The 20526-nt window shown below is 42.4% G+C and overlaps 1 protein-coding gene across 1 annotated transcript in view; it reads left to right on the plus strand.

Annotated features, from left to right (window-relative positions):
- LOC101879910 (phospholipid-transporting ATPase FetA-like) overlaps positions 1–20526 on the plus strand; it is a 70372-nt gene that overhangs the window by 34636 nt on the left and 15210 nt on the right. The window contains exons 9-19 of the mRNA XM_031044050.2: positions 440–522; positions 4947–5105; positions 6086–6174; positions 8804–9000; positions 10167–10375; positions 12494–12537; positions 14093–14258; positions 15096–15284; positions 16123–16238; positions 17565–17729; positions 20327–20438. Coding sequence (XP_030899910.2) covers positions 440–522; positions 4947–5105; positions 6086–6174; positions 8804–9000; positions 10167–10375; positions 12494–12537; positions 14093–14258; positions 15096–15284; positions 16123–16238; positions 17565–17729; positions 20327–20438 — 1529 coding nt within the window. The remainder of the gene's footprint in view (positions 1–439; positions 523–4946; positions 5106–6085; positions 6175–8803; positions 9001–10166; positions 10376–12493; positions 12538–14092; positions 14259–15095; positions 15285–16122; positions 16239–17564; positions 17730–20326; positions 20439–20526) is intronic.

A 20526-nucleotide genomic window follows, 5' to 3' on the forward strand; every position in this document is an offset into this window, starting at 1 on the left:
TTTCTTTGACATTGCATTTCAAACCTCTGAGCTAGTCAGTTGCAGGATCCAGGATCAGAATACCATGGGAGAAGATTCAGACCTCTCCTATATGCTCAGATACCTCAGGATTCAATGTGGTGTGAGTGGCGGGATAGACAGTGATATAGATGCTTGGGGAGCTGAGATGCCTGATCTTGTACTTGTGAAGACAAGAAGACAGAGCCACCCTTTTTGGCACCATGGTACCATGTTCAGAATTCCTCTGGACTGCCTGTCTTTGCCACTGAAAGAGACAGCTACATCCTTTAGCAGCATAAAACAGGTACATGGTGGCATGGTCCCATCAGATGTCTCAGGAAGAAGATGGTCCTCAAGAACAGGAGTAACTCTCAGGGGGAGCTTTTCAGTTCACATATGACTTTCTGCTCATGTTTTTGTCTCATGTTATTTGCTACAGTGAAACAAACCTGAAGGTGAAACAGGCACTGACAGTCACTGCAGAGCTTGGAGAAGATCTTCAGAAACTGACAGAGTTCAATGGTGAGTCTGTATAGAATGTTCATTTTCCAGAGGATCTGCAGAAAACACCAGAGCCCAAAGAGTGCTTGGGAGTCTGCTGCTTCCTGCTGGGACTCCTCTGGATGCAGGAAAACTAAATGGGCACATTGCATTCTGTATAACAGATACCAACAGCATATGTAGAGAAAGAGGTCCGTCTTCGCTTGCGGGTGTCAGTGCTGGCCATGGCTATAACCTGAAACTGCATTTGTGGTTATTCTGTCTGCACACTTTTCTCTGTTGTTTCTCTTTACTTGAGACTGCCCACCATGAGCCTCAGTAGAAGAGTTCCTGTAGCTGCACAGTAGAAACTGTATACCCAAAACTTCATGCTTAGATCTGGTCTCACAATAATTTCGTTCTGCACTTTTATGTTGATGCAGCAAGGCTGACTCATCAATTACATTTAGCCTCTGAGCAGTGGCACTTCCCAGACACCATGCAGATCTGAGGAATAACTCTGTGCACACAGGACAGATGACTGCTTTCCAGCCTGATGCCTCCCCTTGCCAGCATTTCTCTCCTTTCTTAAGGTCACAATAAAGACTGCATTTTGAGATACTTCAAGACAAGCAGTGCAGATGTGGTTAATGGGCAATGTGTCCTTTCTTAGCACTGTTTTGTATATAAAATTAGCAGAGAATAGGATAGGATGGATAGGATAGGATAGGATAGGATAGGATAGGATAGGATAGGATAGGATAGGATAGGATCGAAGGGGATGGGATGTGATGGGACAGCATGGGGTGAGATGGGATAGGGTGGGATGGGACAGGATGGGATGGAACAGAGTGTTTCAGTGGGAAGGGACCTGCAAAGATCATCCAGTCCACCTGCCTGACAAATTCAGGGCTAACCAAAAGTTTATGTTGTTAAAGGCATTGTCCAAATACTTCTTAAACACTGACAGGTCTGGAGCATCGACCACCTCTCTAGGAAACCTGTTCCAGTGTTTGACCCACCTCTCAGTAAAGAAATGCTTCCTAATGTCTGAACCTCCCATGGCACAGCTTTGAACCATTCCCACACATCCTGTCACCAGATAACAGGGAATATATAGCAGCACATACACAGAAAGGAGCCAGACCTGTATAAAACAGAATGCTCCATGCTCACACATCATCTGTCTGCAGAGAGAGGATGGGGGAACAGACCAAGTGGTGTTAGTCATGCTCTGCAGTGCCCTGGCTTAGACACAAGGGCACAGTTATGGGAAGAGCAAGTATGGAATGGGTGGAGTGATTGCTGCTGTCCTTGGAACATCTCAAGGACTGCAGTATCTCAGGAAATACTTTCAGATAAAAAGCAAGAATAATTAAAAAAAAAGTTTTTGAGATAACCAGGTGATTCCAGGACATGTGGTGGGGACTGTTTATGGTAAAACCATGCAAAGGTTTTAATTCTGCCTTCTACACTGAGGTTTTACATAATAATGTGCATGGTCTCAGCTGAGTGTCAGCTCAGTAAATCAGAATTCCTCTGAAGTGACAGCTGAGGTTCTGAGTGTTTAAGGTCTTGAGAAAGATGTTTTTACAGGTGCAGTTAGATGCTTTAGGTTAATAGTGTCGTGGTTTAAGTCCAGTCAATAATTCAGAACCACGTAGTCGCTCACTCAGTCCCCAACTTCCTTCCCCCTCCTGCTCCTGAGGGATGAGGAGGAGAATATAAAGAATGTAACTCCCAAAGAGTTGAGATAAGAGCAGTCTGGTAACTAAGGTATAACACAAACCACTGCTGCTACCAACAATAATGATAATGATAAGGGAAATAACAAAGGGAGAGAATACAATCACTCACGACCCGCCCACTGATACCCAGCCTGACCCAGCAGTGATCTGGCCCTTCCAGGTAATTGCCCCCAGTTTATAAAGTAGGCACTATGTGCTGTGGTATGGAATACCTCTTTGGTTAGTCTGGATCTGGTGTCCTGTCTCTGCTTCTTCCTGGCTTCCCCTCCTCCCTGGCAGAGCATGAGGTTGAGAAAGTCCTTGGTCAGACTAAACATTACTGAGCAGCAACTAAAAATATTGGTGTTATCAGCACTGTTCCCAAGCTGAAAGTCAAAAACACAGCACTGCACCAGCTACTAAGAATGAGAAAAAATTACTGCTACTGCTGAACTGAGGACAAATAGTCAGAGTGACACGCCTTCACTATTTTTTTAAGGCGCTGCACTGTCAATTTATAAGCAAAACCTGTAGCTTCAGTAATTTTTCAAGCTTTTTTTGCGTAATGCTTATCTAAGGGTACATCTTGAAAGTACGTAATAAAAAAAATTTTTTGAAATATTTTGGAAAATGAAAACCTTTATTTTTAGGTATTTATTTATCCTGTAGGTCTCTATTTTAGTATTTTGTAAATAAAAGTGGCCTCTTCACAATACTTGAACTGAGTAAAATGTTTCCCAGGATTATTTATGTTTGGCAGAGTACTGGGAAGAGTGCCTGGAATCAGACCCAACAGTGCATTTCCCTTAGCAAACGTCTGCAGAAGTATTTAAATATTTATGTAACTCTTTATCTAATTATTTCTTAAGACAGGAAGAGAGGAAAGGGTTGAACAGCTAATACAGGCACTCAGTGGAATGCTTAATGTGAGTTATGATGTTTGCTGACGCTGTGATGGTTCAGATAAGGAAGATGCTTGCAAGGCAGTGAACTTATTTATTAGATTTTTGGAACTGGGACATGAGAAAGGAAAAAATACTTTCCAGTTACCTACTGCTTATCACGTGTAGAATTGGCAGTACTTAACACTTTGAGGTGAAATGCATTCCAGATTCTTTCTTGCTGTTTATGGGAGGAAGAGACATGTGGCATGGTACCTTGCTGAGGTATCTTCAGCTGCAGGTTGTCTGGGGGCAATGGAGGTATTTCGGGTGAATCTCCAGAGCTTCTCACTTTTTTTATGATAAATGTAATAATCAGAATCTCTTTGATAAAAAAAACCCAGCATATCAGTAACCCAGACTCAGCTACTTACTGGAAAGCAGATGTAGATGTTGACACACAAGGTACTCGCGTGTGGGTTGTCCCACAGCTGGCATTAGGAGATGCACAGTCTTCCTGGTGGGGGATCACGCCAAGGGCTTGGTTCACCAACCTGTTGTGCTGTGTTTCAGATTGCACCAAAAAGACTGTTTCATCTCTGCTTTTCAAAGGGTTGCAAGGGCTGCGGTGAGATGGGTCTGGTTACTATATACTTCTAGGGATGATGAAGCACGGGTCTGGTTGTTGTTGGATTAACTAAGTGATAAAACAGAAGACCAGCACAGTTATTAGTATGAGCTCTGATGTCACAGCTGTCACTGAACTTACTAGTCACTTCATCTTGCATGTATGATCATTTGTCTGAGCTAGAGTAGACCTACTTCTCTATGGAAGGAACATCCATTCTTGATTTCAAAATCTGCAACAATGGAGACTACCACAATACTTAAAGTTGTGTTTTTCTTCTGGACTTCTCTAGGTTTTATTTCTCTTGAGCCTGGTGTGTTTTGCCTGAGAACAGCTGGAAGAGCTGTACTCTCTTCAAATGCTAATCCTCATGCAGATATTTGCAGCCTGAGTTCAAAATAGCTTTAATGTTCCTGCTGATTAGCTGAACAGATTGAGCTCTTAGATTCCCTTTCAATAGGTGTATTTGTATTTTCTAGTTTTTGATACATCCATAGAGCTCTGGTTTGAATCATTAGATATCAGATGCAAATGTTGATTTGAATAATAATTTTTGTACCAAATTTACAATATTGTGTGAAAATGTTTTATTACAAAGAATAAATATAAAGCATGGAGATAGACACATGCTCTCCAATCATTCACAGCATCAGCTACATGGCCAAAGGAGGTAGCATTATTTTTGTTTTTCATTTGCCTCTGGGAGTTAAGTTATAAAGCAGATGAAATAATTAAAAAAACAAAGTGAACGAAGGCACCTCACTTAATTACTCTTTTGCAGCCTTCAGGCTATGATTTTTCTCACTTGGACTCCTGCAGTTTTAAAGAAAATGCAATAGGAATTATGTGAGGTTAACGCTTTTAGTTAAAGTTATCCAGTGATAACCTACCACTATGAACTTGCTGAGAAAGGACTAAAAGTGAGTTGTTGGAGCAACATATATTCTCATCCACATAAAACTGTAGAAACTTTGGTTTGGTATTCTACCAGTAAAATATTGCCATGTTAAAAGAATAGGATAATTCAAAATTCATTGTGATCCTTGAAATTATGACATTAATATGGGAAAGAAGCGATATGCCAAAAAATCAGTAAATACAAGATAGAAATGGTAGGGTCAAGAGTGGACTGCAGCTACAGTGTGAAATTTGGAACAGCTGAGAATGCAGTATTGACTGACATCTTTCTGGGCCAAGATTTCCATTTTTGTTTGTACCTTCTTTTTATAGGTGAAGTCAAATGTGAGGCACCAAATAACAAATTGGATAAGTTCACAGGAACTCTTACTCTTCGAGGAGAGAAGTATGCCCTAGACAATGAGAAGATGCTGCTGAGGGGCTGCATTATTAGGAACACAGAATGGTGCTTTGGACTTGTGATTTATGCCGGTAAGTAGTAAAAATCAACATGTGAATTGCAGAGCACAGCAGCAAGTAGTAGGGAAGTATATCACACCCAACAAACACAAAGGAACCAAATATTTTCCTCTTTGGGAAATAGGTTTCTACCAGGTACAAGAACAAAAGCAAAACAAAATATGAGATCCCTTGGCTCAACTCTAGGCTGGAAATGATGCATATTACAGGGGATTTTAATCTGAGACTTCTTTATAATGATCTATAAGAGAAAACTGGATAAAAAAATGCTACATTACAACATCCAACTCCACCTTGATTAAGTGTTTAAGTAAGCAGAAGCAGTCTTTTATTTCAGAAATGCATGCTGCAAAATACTTGAGGAAAGTCTTGGTCAATCAGCTTGAAAAGAATATAAAAATTTAATCTATTTAAGAATTAAAACTGAATTGTATCAGCCTTTGCTAGCCCACAGTGGGCCAATTGCAGCTTTTCTTTCCCCACACTTGTTACAAATTTTTCACTCTTAACTTTATTTGATTAAAAAAAATCTCTATTATTTTTATATGATTGTAATCCATACTGGGATATCAGTTATCAATAATATTATTGTAGACCATTAGATCTATGCTTTTTACAAGCATAAACCTTCTATTGTTTCCCTACTGCTGTAGACATGTGAGATGGTGTATAATATGTCACCAATAACAGAGCATTATCAGGTATTCTGTGAAAAGTAATTAAGCCTGAAAGGGAGGATTGACTGCTGAAAGAAGAAAGTGGGGTCAGAGTCCAGTATTAATGGCTGTATGTGACTCTCCATACAATCTAAGGCAAGTGACTTAACCTTTTTCTGCCTAAGTTTCCCATCAGCACTGTAAACTGTATGTACCTGCCTTCAAGAAAGCTGTGATGGGTATTTATGCTGTAAAATACAGTGGGGTCTCAGAAGGAATCAGCTTTATAACAGCTAAACTTTATTACTAAAATTAAGGAGTGTGTTTCATTTCCAGGGCCAGACACCAAACTAATGCAGAACAGTGGAAAAACAACTTTTAAACGGACGAGCATCGATCGGCTCATGAATGTCCTTGTGTTACTGGTAAGTCTGATTTATGTATCTTCATTTCTTCAGATGTATTCGTCATTCCAAGATGCTCCACCTCTTTGTCCACACAAATGGGGAAATATCAAATGTGACTAATGATAAAAAGAAAAATTATGCAATACTTTGTTAGCAGCCTGAGTTCTGCAGCACCTCTGCCAGCCCATCTTGCAAAGCAAGGCTGTTACATTGGCAGCATTAAGGACCTTCTGAGCTTGTAATTTACTCTGATTCTCCTTGTTCTGTATTTTTTGTGAGAATCATTTTGAAGACTCCAAATTTCTTCTTTCTCTAGTAGTTTTGTCATTTTCTATTTAAATAAACATCAGCAGCTCTCCCTCTTCCACCTGATTTCTTGGCAGCTCTGATGACATCTGCACAGGTCTGAGTAACTGAATCTGTTAATTTACATGATGTAGCTTCTGACTTGACACATTATGGTAAAATAATAGACATGGTCTCATTAATACTCAAAACCTGGTGTTTTTAGCAGCTGGGAAATCTGAGAACACTAATCTCACATAGCAGGCACTCTGCTCAAACTGGAAAACAGATCTGATTTGAGGGGTAAACTTGTCAGTGGTTTTAACAAATGGCAGAGAGATGGAGTAGAAGAAAACTGAATAGGGAATTTGGAATTTAGTGTGTGATTATGATTTGCCAAATCTCCTTTCACAAGTCAAGAGTCCCACCCAGAGATTCCAGTCTGTTTGGCCTCACTTCATGAACACAAACAAGATGAATTTACCTCCTGGCTCTGTTTAAAAACTGAGCAAGTTGCAGCCAATTGCATCAGCCTCTGCCTGGGTTCTTGGGCTCTGATGGAGCTAAGGGTGTGTTTTTCTGCTTTATGCATTTTAAGACACCTAGCATTTTGGTGTCTGAGTAAAGCTCTGTCCTACCCTCAGCACCAGGCTCTTTGCACGCCCAAGGGGATGTGGAATCAGGTCCTTCCAGCTCTTTGGGTGTTGAAGGTTACAAAGCATGGTCATAAAAAGAGGTAGTATATTGTACTCTTGAGCTTAGAAATATAAAGAAGCCACCACTTGCTATAAATAGCTTATTTTAAGCTATTTAAAATGAAACTTGTTCCACATTAACACAGACAAAGCTGTTTTGTGGCTAATTGTGCATAGAACTCCGAGGCCCAAAGCAGTATTTAAGTAGGGCTCACCAAAGAAGTCCCGGTTAAATGTTGTCCTGGTTTATCCCAGCAAGGGTTAATAAGGAGTGAACCTTTCCAGATGGCAACTATAGCTGTTTGGAAGTGTTTCTCAAGGAAATAAGAGAGAAGTGAATGTTCCTCCACTGGGAAAGCATCAGTCATCTCCAGGAATTCTTTTTCTTCCAGAACCTGGTTTTCAGAAGGCTTGGGGGAGCATGTTTTCAGAGACATAGGGCTGTCACCTTCATCTCTTAAATAACTTCGTGCTTCAAATCCTGGAGCAGATCACAAAGTGCCAGTAAAAACCCTGAGACAGTTTTAATTCATAGTCCAACAGGAAATGTCTGTCGAAAGTCAGCTCCTCTTTACAAAAATCCTACCCAGTCCTGCAGAGGATTTTTTCAGGCAGTGCATAGGCAGGACCAAGAGAGGGATGATGCTCATGCTGGGAAGCCCCATGACCAGGCACAAGCCTATGATCAGAGGTTTTTCACATCCTTCTCTTGCAGAGCTGTGGTTATGATTACAACATCCTGCACAGAGTTGTTTCACTGCACAAAAATTGATCTCCAGGGCCACTGTCAACTGCTCAGTTTCTTTGCAGTTGTCTCAAACAGTATGTTAGTGAACTTTGTGTAAGCATGATTATTGCACACAACTTGAGGGTTAGGGGTGATTTGATATGCCAAATACATATAAAACAAAATGTACATAAAGCAAGTGCACTATAGGCAAGATCTGTTGTAGTATGGGATGGTTCGTCTGCTGTCTTGCCCTGTGTGTATCACAGCTGCTGAATCACACGTTGAATTTCCTACATGGATTGTGATATTCTACAAACTGAAAATTTTTAGGCTGTGCGGCAGTGTGGAATCAGTCAGGGTACAGTAATAAGATCTTCTAATTAACTTCCTTTACAAGAAATTCACAGACAAGCTCTGTAGAGAGAAGTAACAGTTTTTATTTGACCAACAGAAGTATATATTATCATATAGCAACTTCATTCACCAGCTATAAAAAATAGATAGAAATGGTAGGGAAAACTATGATACATCCAGCAAATGGCCAGGTAAGGTCTTCCAGGCAGTTTCTATGACCACATTGTAGCCACATATTTGAGGACCCACAGCTCAACTCTATCGAGATAGGATGTTCTGCAGCTATCTGCCCATGAGCACCTTGTTTAGGTGTCAACTTTGGGCTTAAGTCCCATGCTGTTTGAGGTCTTGTGATATAGGATTGCCGGACTCTGCACTGCAAGATTTTGTCCTTGAAGTAAAAGTGTCATAACTTTGCTGGTTTTCTTCCTTCACCCCTAGGAACATTTTCCTGTGATTCATGCTGTCCAATCCAATCTCATAAGAGTCTTCTGATTAACCTGTATGTAATAAATTCCTTGTTTCTAAAATGCAATGTTTCATATTTTTTGTTTGTTTGGTTTTTGTTTGTTTTTTTTCACAGATCTTTGCATTTCTAGCACTGATGTGTCTTATTCTAGCCATTGGCAATGGCATCTGGGAGTATGATAAAGGCTACTATTTCCAAGTCTACCTGCCGTGGGCAGAAGGTGTCAATTCTGCCTCCTACTCCGGCTTCCTCATGTTCTGGTCATATGTGATCATACTAAACACAGTGGTGCCCATTTCACTCTATGTCAGGTATGTGCTAGAAGCTCCTTCCATGTTTCATCTTAGAATTTAGACATTTAACTTTTTGCCTTAGCTGAGAGCAGCATTTTCCCTAAACACAACGCAACGTCATTGTGGATGACAGCACACAACTACAACAATGCTTTTCTTATTTCTGTTCCTTTGGAGGTCATTAATAGGGTTGGAGGGGGAACAGAAGTGAGTCTTGAAAGAGGAGAATATGATTTTGCATTTAAAGGGTAGGTGTAGGTGTAGGATGCTTACAGGAGTAAGTCTGAAACCCATGGTTAGTGTCTTGCCCTCTCCCACTTGCACTGCCCAAAGAAAGTGAATGGCATGTTCTTTGCAGTGGTTGTAGGGCTTGTGTCAGGAGTGGATTGTCTGGTAAGTAGGTATAATCAAGTTGAGAATCCATAGTATTTGGTGCTGAGCAGAGTGAATGCTGCCACTTCCTGGAGGATATAGTGCTGTGTTGGTTATTGCAGTTAGGCAAGTAGTAGTAAAGAGCAATCAATGTGTTCATGATGCTCTCAAAACCTTGACTGTGGGGTGTAGACTAACTAGACCAGTGTAGTTTATCATTGCACCTAACTCTTCAGACAACTTTGCTACTAAGACTCTCTTTTGTGTTAGTAAATATGAGGAACTAGTCCCATTTGAGCTCAGTATATCAGAACCAAAGTGTAAATTCATGTAATCTGCAAGCTGATGTGTCTTCTTGGTTGTATTGAGCTACACAACGGTTTGCTTGTTGTAGAGCTCTGTGTTTTTTGAGCTGTGGCTGTGCTCATCCCCCAATTCCAGTGTCAGCCCAGCCCAGAGCCCTGCTGGAAACCAACCCCATCTAAGCATCACTCCCACAACTGCACCAAGTGAAACCCATTGCTCCTGCTGTGTTTTTCACTCTGTAAACTTCAGAAACTCCTCAAATACGTTTGTAAGATGTTGTATTATAAGTAAGAAATTTGCTATAAACCTATCAGGTCCTTTCAGTGTGACATGCTTCATTATTGCATATAAATTGTATGGCTACAAGCCATTCAAGGACAACCTGATGAGTACACCCTGTCATTACTTTCAAAAGTGTCTTCTAATCACAATCGTTAATGGTCATGCTGAAGACAGTGTCCCTTAAACTAATCAATATTCCATCACCTTTCTTTCTGTTTCACCAGTGTAGAGATCATACGCTTGGGTAACAGTTTCTACATTGACTGGGACCGTAAAATGTATTATCCACCGAAGGACACACCGGCTCAGGCCCGTACCACTACACTCAATGAAGAGCTGGGGCAGATCAAGTACATCTTCTCAGACAAAACAGGAACCCTCACTCAGAACATCATGTGTTTCAATAAGTGCTCCATCCATGGCAAATCCTATGGTATATCATCTCTCCATCTTATTCTCCAAGTTTTATTCCATTGTGTGCCTGTTTGTTCACAGAGACTAAGTGTGATATCTAGAAGAGAGTGTCTTGAAAGAAGCTGCAGTCGTCAAGTGAAGGGCTGACCATCAATGACATCACTTGTATATCTTAATACCATTTTCTTATCCCTTCTTTCTCCTTTTTACCTCCCTTTTTCTGTCCCAGTATCACCCAGACTAAAGAACTAGCACCTCATTACTTTTTCCTCATTGGTCCCAGTTTTACTACATCTGTACTCGGATTTGGGTTTTTTGTGATATGACTACCTAGGTAACCTCAGCCTTTTATGGTACTATTGACATGGTTACCCAGGTATTGCTAACCTTGCAAAGCATAACACATAACTAACTCCCCCTTAACCACTTGTGAAATCAGCCATTCCTCAAGGGGTTATCTGCAAATGCTGTCAGCCTCTCATTCCTTACATTCAGTAATTTCTCAGGTCATGAGGAGAGGTTTTCCGCTTCCTGTTCAGGAAGCTGTACCTTTGGTCAATGATCAATGGTCTTGTCCTTTGCCTTTAAGCCCTGACATACTTCACCTATCAGAAGAGAGAAAAGTTGTAGGGAGCTGGAAAAAATGGGAAACAAAAATTCTTAGCTCTGTTAGATCCTAACAGAAAATGACTTAGAGTGGCTCCCACATTGTATGCCCCCAGGCAGTTTTCTTCATACTACTGAAGAGGTGCTAACAATTCACAATCTGACTAATTGGTTATCACCATTAAATTCCTCAAGAGAAATTAGTCACAGCTTATTCAGAGATTGATGGTTGTTTTGCCTGTGTCAGTCCAGCTGATGACTAGTGTACCAGAAGGCATGTCTTTTTTTCCTCAGTGCTATCAGCTAGCCTAATAAAAGAAGTTGTTTCTTCCTATAAATCTTATTTTGTGTATATTTGGAGACCAGCATATCTCTAACAGCACTACTATGCTAGCCAACATTAGTGCTGCTAAACAGTCTGAAAATACTGTCTGTTCCTTCATACGTTCTCAGTCGACATTTCCAAAGTGGATGTCACCACTAGGATGGAAACAGGGCTGGGGTTCAAGAAATGAATGGCAAATATTTAGAAAGAAGGCAGAAGGTCTACTGCATATAGTTTTTTAAATGCTTAGCTTCTTAGGAATGTGCTTTGAAGCTGCTACTGAGAGGCATATGGGAAAGCCATGTCAGAATGTATGAGCTAGTCCCGCTGCTATGGAAGGTACACCAGAAGCTTGAGCTTCCTACTGGGAATGAGATATCCAAAAGCTTCTCAGTCACAATTCTCAGGGAATCAACTGATGTGCAGGTCTCAGGAGAAATGACTTCTCTCTGTAGATGAGTTTCTTCTACACTCTCAGGGCTTTTGTGAGGAAGTACAAGTACCTGCAATTGACTTTGGTCACATCTGAGGTTGCTCATGCAGGTATGGATCTATCATTCATGCAATTCTCTGCATTTTAGACTTGTTTCAATGAAGTGTTGAATCTGACTGGGCTGAGCAGAGTCCAAATCTTCCAGGTGAAATTATCCTTCAGGTAAAAGAAATTTCATTAGTGTTTCCTGGAGATGACATGCCTTCCATTTCTGTGACCAGATCATCAATTCAGGGGAAATGAGCCATGCTACCTAGACACATGAAGGATAGGCTTTGACAGCTCTTTCTCTGTGGTTGTTCAGGGACTGTTGTAAACCCAGTAAGATCCAAGAGCTGGACTTTGTCTCACATTCCAAAGGGAAGGTACAAGAGAATACATTCCCTGAAAGCACCTTCATTTCCCACCTAGCATTATATCCTTTCTAGGTTCAGCTTGAGCCAAGTGTTCTTTACCCAAATGCCAGTCATTTTTACAGTAACTGCTTTGTGTTTCAAGCGTTAGTCAGTCTCTGTATTTTGTCATGGATTAACATACAAACTGATTGATATGACTCATCAGTCTCCAGTGCCCATGTCAAGATATTTAAACTTACTGAAACTTTTCAATTAGACACTAGCTTCAACACACTTTGACCAATTTTTGTTGTAGAGAAGCTCAGAGACTGCACTTACCTGGAATCTGTGTCTATAACCTGTCTTTCTTGATTGCAGGTGATGTGTACGATATGTCTGGGCAAAGGATAGAAATAAACGAGGTAAGTGCTCAAGTACTATCAAGATCTGAGCTTTCACTGAACCTGCTGCCTGCCTAAGTGCTAATGGACACAACCTACACAGCCATAGTTTATGCTCTTGATCCTCCAAGAACTGATGTTCTTGACCCTGACAACAGGGATGTGCGTTATCATAGATGTCAGAGGATTGCCAGCATTACATTCCCTTCTAATCTGATTCAAACCTGCAGGTTGGGTAGCCTGAGTGTCCACTGTTCCCTTAGCTTCACACGACACCCTTGTGCATGCACAGCTCCTCGTGAATATTTGCCTTTTGATATTCGTTGGAAGCTTGAACATTGGTGAATTTTATTATCCTTGGCAGTTAATTAAAGCTTTCTTTGGGAACTGGTGAGTTTAGTTCATATTGCTAACAAGTTAACTGTCAAATTGCCCCTGTGTCTGGGCATTGGGAAGTGTGAAAATAAGTGACTTTTCCATTTCTCTCTAGTCTCTGCTTGCTGGCACAAACCCACATGTCTTGGATTTCTAAAATGTCTGAAAACTGCAGTAATCCAAGTTAACAAACGTCAAGATGATGATGAAAATCCCACTCCTTATTCCAGTGATTCATTTCCAGGCCATTTAAAACTTAAATTACCCAGTGAAATAGCCCATTTGTTCTGAGCGCTGTGCCTCCAGACTGCCCTTTCTCAGGTAGCAAAAGGCAAAGGGCTGACTTGCTCGGGGAGACATGCTTGTCTGCTGCCAACTGCCTGCCCAGCAGCTCCTCCTGCCCATGATACTCACTGCAGCAGAGCCCTGCTGCCCACATGGTGTGGCAGTACCTGGACCTTGCTGCATAAGGGAGTATGTGTGGGGTGGGTCTGTGCTCCTGTGGTAAACATCAGCTTGCAGAGGCCAAAAGGATGCCTCCCACTCTTGGAAACAATGAGCTCATCAGGGATGGGGTGAGAGCTGGAATTGTCCTGGACAGGCTTGACAGTGCATTCCTCCATGATACATCATGCTGTGAGCTTCTGGCCATTTCTCCAGTATGTTCCCCTCTGCTTGGGACTCCTTGTTTTCAGACTAAATGTGCAGTGCCTGCAGAGCTGGACTTTCACATCACTTCTCTGTATAAATATTTTTCCTATATTCCTGCTTTGGTAGAACAGGGTGGAGAGCACAGCCTTCTGAATTGTTTTAAATTGAGCTTCCATATTCCACTATCAGAGGCAGCCATTGACATCAGGAGTATGATGCCTCCAAGCAGGCATGTGTTTAAGGCAGGCTTTTCTTTGCTATGAAAATCTTTGTTGGGAGTCTGTAGGAGCATTTGCTGTCATACAGAGAGGCTTCTTTACCTAACAAGATTCTTAATCTCAGTACTGCTCTGAAAGGCACCTCAGGTGTCTGTCCTCTCCTGTGATTCAGCAGCTTTCCAATTACTTAGGCTCATCAATCTCTGTCATGAACAGCCCTGCAGGAGAGGACCCTTTGTAAATATAAGTCAGAGAATGGGGTTACTGTGGGCAGGTATTGGCTTACAGACATATGAGAACTCCATAAATAACACTGAGCCATATTTTTGCAGAAGACAGAGAAGGTTGATTTCTCATACAACCAGTTAGCAGACCCGAAGTTTGCATTCTATGACCATAGCCTGGTTGAAGCAGTGAAGCTGGGTGACATCCAGACACATAGGTTCTTCCGGCTGCTCTCACTCTGCCACACGGTGATGCCAGAAGAGAAGAAGGAAGGTGAGGACTGTTGAAGACACCGAACTAAATGGTTATGTTCTCCTTGCACCACAGTATGTCCTCTCTCCACAGAAGCTGTTACTGGTCCTTTTGGCTTCCTGGTGATTTTCTGTAGTATATGGCTACACATAAATCAAAAGTCTTTGGAGATGCCACATGGGAAGAGAAAGGACCAGGGTCTCCACGCACTGTGTGTTCCTGTAGTGGAGCTGACACTACTGCAAGCACCACATCTCTGGAGTGCGGAAATTGCAGGTGCCACAGCTTCCCTGAGGTGGCATGTGGCTTGCCCCACTCTTTCTCTGCTCTGCACCAGGTCCCATAAAGAACACAGAGTACCTGTCTACTGGAGACTCATTAGCTCCTATCACTCAGTGTTCCCACAGGTACTGAGTCAGCCTCCTGACATCCCAGACTGGGTAAAAACCATGCTTTAGAGGCTAGAATAATTAATTGATATATATAACCTGAAAAGAGTGGTGAGACAAATATATGCAGATAGTTATGCATACTGGATAGAAGAATACATGTGTAGTTCCATATGTAACTAGAAGGGGGTTAAACTCAAGGAAGTTGTCCTCTCAGAGAGATCTATTGGACTGCAAAGGGAACTTTACACATCCCAGAAGAGCCTAGGAGCCTTCTTGCACTGGCCTGGAGGATGGGTTAATGGGACTTGATGGACACATGTGGATTTAAGGTGCTTTTTTGTGCTGCACCTCTGGGGATAGACAGAAAAGCAAGGGGTTAACTGCTATATAATGTCTTTGATTCTGTATCTGTGTAGCCTCAGAAACACGGCAGAAGCCACATTACATATTTTTTCTTGCATGTCAGGTAACTTGGTGTATCAGGCCCAATCTCCTGATGAGGGAGCCCTCGTCACCGCTGCCAGAAACTTTGGATTTGTATTCCGGGCTCGCACGCCGGAGACCATCACCGTTGTGGAAATGGGAGAAACAAAAGTCTACAAACTCCTGGCTATTCTTGACTTCAACAACGTTCGCAAGAGAATGTCTGTTATTGGTGTGTTCCCTTTGCTCCCTTCTTTGCTTTCTCACTTTTTAGGCTCTCATACCTCATTCTGCTGTGACGGCTTTTCCTCGTTCGCAGTTCTGTCTGAATAACATTTACTTCTGAGCTCTTGAGATGGGCTGCTTTGACCTCTCAATTACACAGCGATAGTGCTAGATAAAAACTGAGGCAGGTGGAGAACATCTCAACGTTAAGACCACAATGATGAAACAGACTTCTAGAAATGCTAACACCCTTTAACATACCTTTCCTCCCTTATTACAACATAGGAAAGGTCTAACTTCTAATCAGGTTTAAAATTATAATCAAAATCTAAAAAAGTGGGAAAGCAGAAAGCAAGGATGAGTAGAGAAGCGCCCTTTCCTGGAAGGAAAGCGCATAAATGATTCAAGAAAACTCATGTAGCCTTTATCAACCCTCCAGCATCCTCAGCTATCTCAGGAGCTGGAATGTCATAACTGTAGCAAGAGAGTGGTGTTACCTTGACTGGCAGTAACAGTAAGAGCTGCAGGAGGAGTTCACTCAGAACAAATTGTTCTTGACTTTTGAATGCAGATGTCCAGCCTAAAGTGCTGCCTATAGGAAGCACGTAGCTCAGCAGAGCATCTGCTCAGACCAGTGTAATATGGGTACTGTTTTCTGTGCTGCTACAACTAATGTGGAGAGCAGTTGCATTATCTTCTTTTCTCAGCAAAGCTTGATTCCTGGGAATCTGCCAAAACCTGATGGAGTTTATACACCTCTGAAAACCTTTGTCTTGATAGAAGTGCTTTGAATCCTGAGTGCCTCAGTCTGGGATCTGTAGTGTTTCTTTTCCCCTTCCTCATAGTGCGGAGCCCAGAAGGTGACTTGACTTTGTACTGCAAGGGGGCTGACACCATTCTTTATGAACTGCTTCATTCATCCTGTGACTCTCTTAAAGAAGAGACCACAGAACATCTGAATGTAAGTGTTTTCCTCCATAGTACATCTCTGCATTTGACAGTTTCCTTTTCTCTGGGTAGGGAATGTACTTTGTGTTGAGATAAAAAAAACAGATTTCAGAAACAGTACATAAGCACCAATTTTTTAATGAATGGATAGGAAAATCAGTGTATAAAGCCTTAGGTCTCAAACCAGTTGTCTAAGCATGGGCATCAGGCGCCATTTGAAATGCTTCAGGACATCTGAATGGCAAATACAATGCAGGGTATTCAGAAGACCTGTATTTCTCTGGAGTAGCTAGAAGCCAGGCAGGATAACACCTGAAATGAAACAACACATCTGTGTTTTGACAACTAAATTCCCCCTAAATCTGCTGTTACACCACATACACCCAATGCATGCCTTGGATTGGCACAACTCAGGTGATCAGTAAAGGGCCACAGAGCTATTCACCTTCTTGAATACAACTGTGATTGTGATTCAAGAGGTCTCAGTCAAAAGGGACCAGGTAGATGCTGGGGCATATTCTCACTCACCTTCTCTTTTTCCTGATCATATAGCGGAATATGGACTGGGAAGCAAGAAAAATGCCTCACTCAAACTTTTGGCTTTTTTACATTGTTGATGGTGTGAACTGGGAGGTGGGGATGCTTTGGCAGATATTTGCTCCCTCTTGTGATGCCAGATCATGCCCTTACAGTGCAAAGCATGAGGTAACAGAAGATTATGCCAGAGGGGTTATGCAATAGGAAAACCATCTCTGCTCACTAGTGCTGGCAGGGGAGAGGGCAGAGTGCAGCTGATGCACCTTTATGTCAAGCTTAGGGAAATACCTCAGTTTTCACAAATGGATCTCTGTTATTCCAACACTGAGATCCATACCATCAACCATACCTCCGCAGAAAGCAGTTAGAAGGACTTGCTAAGAAGGATTTCTAACAGTTAGAAGGACTGACTGTGCTCATGCATTTCTACACTAAAATTTTTGATCCCACATCTAAAATTCAAGGATGTATTCAAGGATGTTTACTTAGCATCCACTGTTCTGAACCTTTTGTTGAGAGATATGAGCCTGGAAACAAGTGCCTGGTTCATGTAAAGCTTTAGAACCAGAAAGCAGGAAAGCCCTTTTGAATTTGTTCTTCATAAGGACCATGGATAGCAATGATAAAGTGGTCTGGAACTAGTCTTTGGAGAGTACATCCTGGTGTGTAATCTAAGGAGTGATTTTTTCAGCCATCCTCTGAGACCTTAGGAATGAAGCTTTTACAGATACCTGTTTGCTTTCCAAGGGTCCTTTGTAAGCAGACTGTCTTTGACCAGTTCTGCCCTACCACTGTGTTGCAGGAGTTTGCTGGTGAAGGCCTGAGGACACTTGTGGTGGCTTATAAAAACTTGGATGAAGAGTACTTTCAGGACTGGATCAGGCGTCACCATGAAGCCAGCACTGCCTTGGAAGGACGGGAAGATAAACTGTCGGAGTTATACGAAGAGATTGAAAAAGACCTCATGGTTGGTGTTCCAGGGAATCTGGGCCAAGCCCTGGGGGAGGCAGCGAGGATGGTGGTTTGTCAATAAACTGCTCAGTATGACTTCAGTAAGCATTGCTCTGCAAACAGCTCAGTGGGTTGTGTGACAGGAGCAGTTAAGAATATGGCAGTCCTGGGTTTTCACTGGCACCTCCGTCAGGAGCCTGTAAGCAGAGTGTCAGCCACCAGTGTAGGGGAATGGTTTTATTTTAACTCATGTGGGTGTCAGAGTAGCTTTCTCGTGATATAAGTGACATACCAGAGCCTGAGGGAGATGACGTGGACACAAATATTTCATAGCCATCCTTTGTATGTGTGAATGGCTGATCTATTTATTTTCCTGTTTTTGAAATGGCAGGCAGTGAATAATCCCTAGTGCCCTTCCATTTCAGAGAATGTCTTCTTTGTTCTTGCAGCCTTGGGCAGGATGGGGAGATGATGTCCATGAACATGTGTGTGTCGATTTGGAATAGGGCTAAACTGTGATCTTCAAGTCATTCTTCTCTCCTTGAGTGTTGTTACAGCTTTTTAAATGCCCTGGGGAGGTCTGCCTGTGTTTTAGAGCTGTGAATAATGAATGAAAAGGATGTGTGGGATCTGAGGGGAAGCAATTCAGCTTTTGCACTCACAGCAGTGCTTTCCTGAAATCTTGGAAATCCAGGGAGCTGCACCTTTGCTCCTTCCATTAGCTGTATGCTCAGGATGCCAGCAAGGCCTGGGATGGGACTTTGATGGGACAAAGGAGCTGGATGGGACAAAGGACCTGGGATGGGACAAAGTCCCAAGGCTGGCACTTTGAACAACCTGCTCTAGTGGAAGGTGTCCCTGCCAGTGACAGGGGGTTGAAACTGGGTGAGCTAAGTCCCATTGTAGGATTTTATGGAGAAGCAAGTGCTGACCTCCAGAACTTCTATAGTCCATGAAGCAGAGCCTGCTGCCCTTCTGCGTTCCAACAGAGCAATGGGAAATGGAAAATCCCCAGTCCAGAGGATATATTGTGCAAATGCACTATGGGTCGTGTTCAAAGGCATGAAGGAGGTTAAGGGGGCCAGCTGCTTTGCAAGAAAGGGTTATGAGACTCATGGCTTGAATAAAGGAAAGGTCATGTGCTCACAGGAGACAGAAGTGTGGTTCAGAGCAGGTCTGGCTCACCAGACCTTTCTCTGTACTCTGTACAGGAGTGCCTTTACTTCCTGAAGGTACTCTGGGAAGAACAGAGGGTAGATGGTTTGTGACAGAGAATGGGTGTGAGAGCCAGAGTTAGCAAGGAAGTAGATGGGTGTAGAGAGGACTTCCAAGCATCGTAGACTGGTTGATGGGCAAGAGAAGTCCTGTGTGTGGCAGGCTCCATGCAAGGGGCCCTAGAGGGGAGTAAGTATATAAAAACACAAGAGGATGGAACATGGTTGGATTTAGAGAATAGTAGTAAAAGTATTGATTGGACTAAAAACTAAGATCCACAGTGAGGAAGGCATCACGACTCTTCCTCCAGCTGCTTTTGCACCAGGTCATGGGCAGCTTGTCAACAGTATTATTGTGCCTTTCTGCAGCTCCTGAAAGACAATGGCTATGGGGAATGCAAGCCCTTGTTCTCTCTTCCCGGGCACATTAGACATCAGTGTCCATCTTTGGGCTTTCAGCTCAGACTCAGGCTGCCAATGGGGAGGAGGTGCTCCCAGGAGGTGGCTGTGTATAGTACAGGCATTTAAGCTCCTACTAGCTTAATAGCCCAGGGACTATTGCTGTAAAATGTGGACCATGCAGTTTTGAGGACCATGTAAAGGAGTTCTGTCAGACCTGTTGTCTGCGTTGGTTAACATTTATAGCTGGTGAATGATGAACATCCCAGGAAACCAAAAGGTATCTTGGGCTTAAAGCCAGTCTCTGAACTGAGTCCCCCAACAGCAGGAGGTAGGTGGTAGCAGATGCCATCTAAATCTGAGTTAGCAGTGAAGCCTTCATGCCCTTCCTGCCCATGGCAGGGGGGTTGGAACTAGATGATCTTGAGGTCCTTTCCAATCCTAACTATTCTATGATTCTATGATTCTATGATTCTGACAATAGGTTAAAACCACCAAGTGTCTCCAAAATGCAGAAAAAAACAATACCTTTAAAATAACGCAGGTTTGTGTCCTGAGCAGTCCATGGTTTAGCTGTGTGACAGTGGGGAGCAGGGTGGGGAGAGATCTGTTATGGGATAGAGACAATGTTCAGCAGCCATAGGACAGCTTCAGTCCAATATAGCTATACAATATAAGCTATACATCCTCTCCATGTGAGAGGATGTATATGGACATTTGGGGACACAGATACACAGCTGTCCCTGTCCCTCAGTTAAAGCTCTATCTACTGTGAAAGGGACACATGTCCCCTTCACCCTGTGGGTCTTCAAATATGTTGGCAAATAACTTCACACATGTTCATGGTTAGGGCTGTGCTCTGTACAGTAAATATGCTGAAGAAGAATGAAAATCAATACAACCATGTATCTGGATTTGTTTGCTTGAGTGATTACTTGGAAATCTAATGCTTTCTCCTTTGCTAGGAAGACTTACCAGTTCATTGACATTTTCTGTTAAGCTTCTAGGTGCTACAGCAATTGAGGACAAGTTACAAGATGGAGTCCCACAGACAATTGAGACTCTTGCCAGAGCCAGCATTAAGATATGGGTTCTCACTGGAGACAAGCAAGGTAAAGTTGCTGCAGCTTTGGGTGTTTCTCTTCTCTCCCAGCAGTGGGATGGCTCAGCTAAGACCCACGTTCTCATTCTTTTTTCTTT

The sequence above is a fragment of the Melopsittacus undulatus genome, chromosome Z (assembly GCF_012275295.1).
Source record: "Melopsittacus undulatus isolate bMelUnd1 chromosome Z, bMelUnd1.mat.Z, whole genome shotgun sequence".
Lineage (NCBI taxonomy): Eukaryota > Metazoa > Chordata > Aves > Psittaciformes > Psittaculidae > Melopsittacus > Melopsittacus undulatus.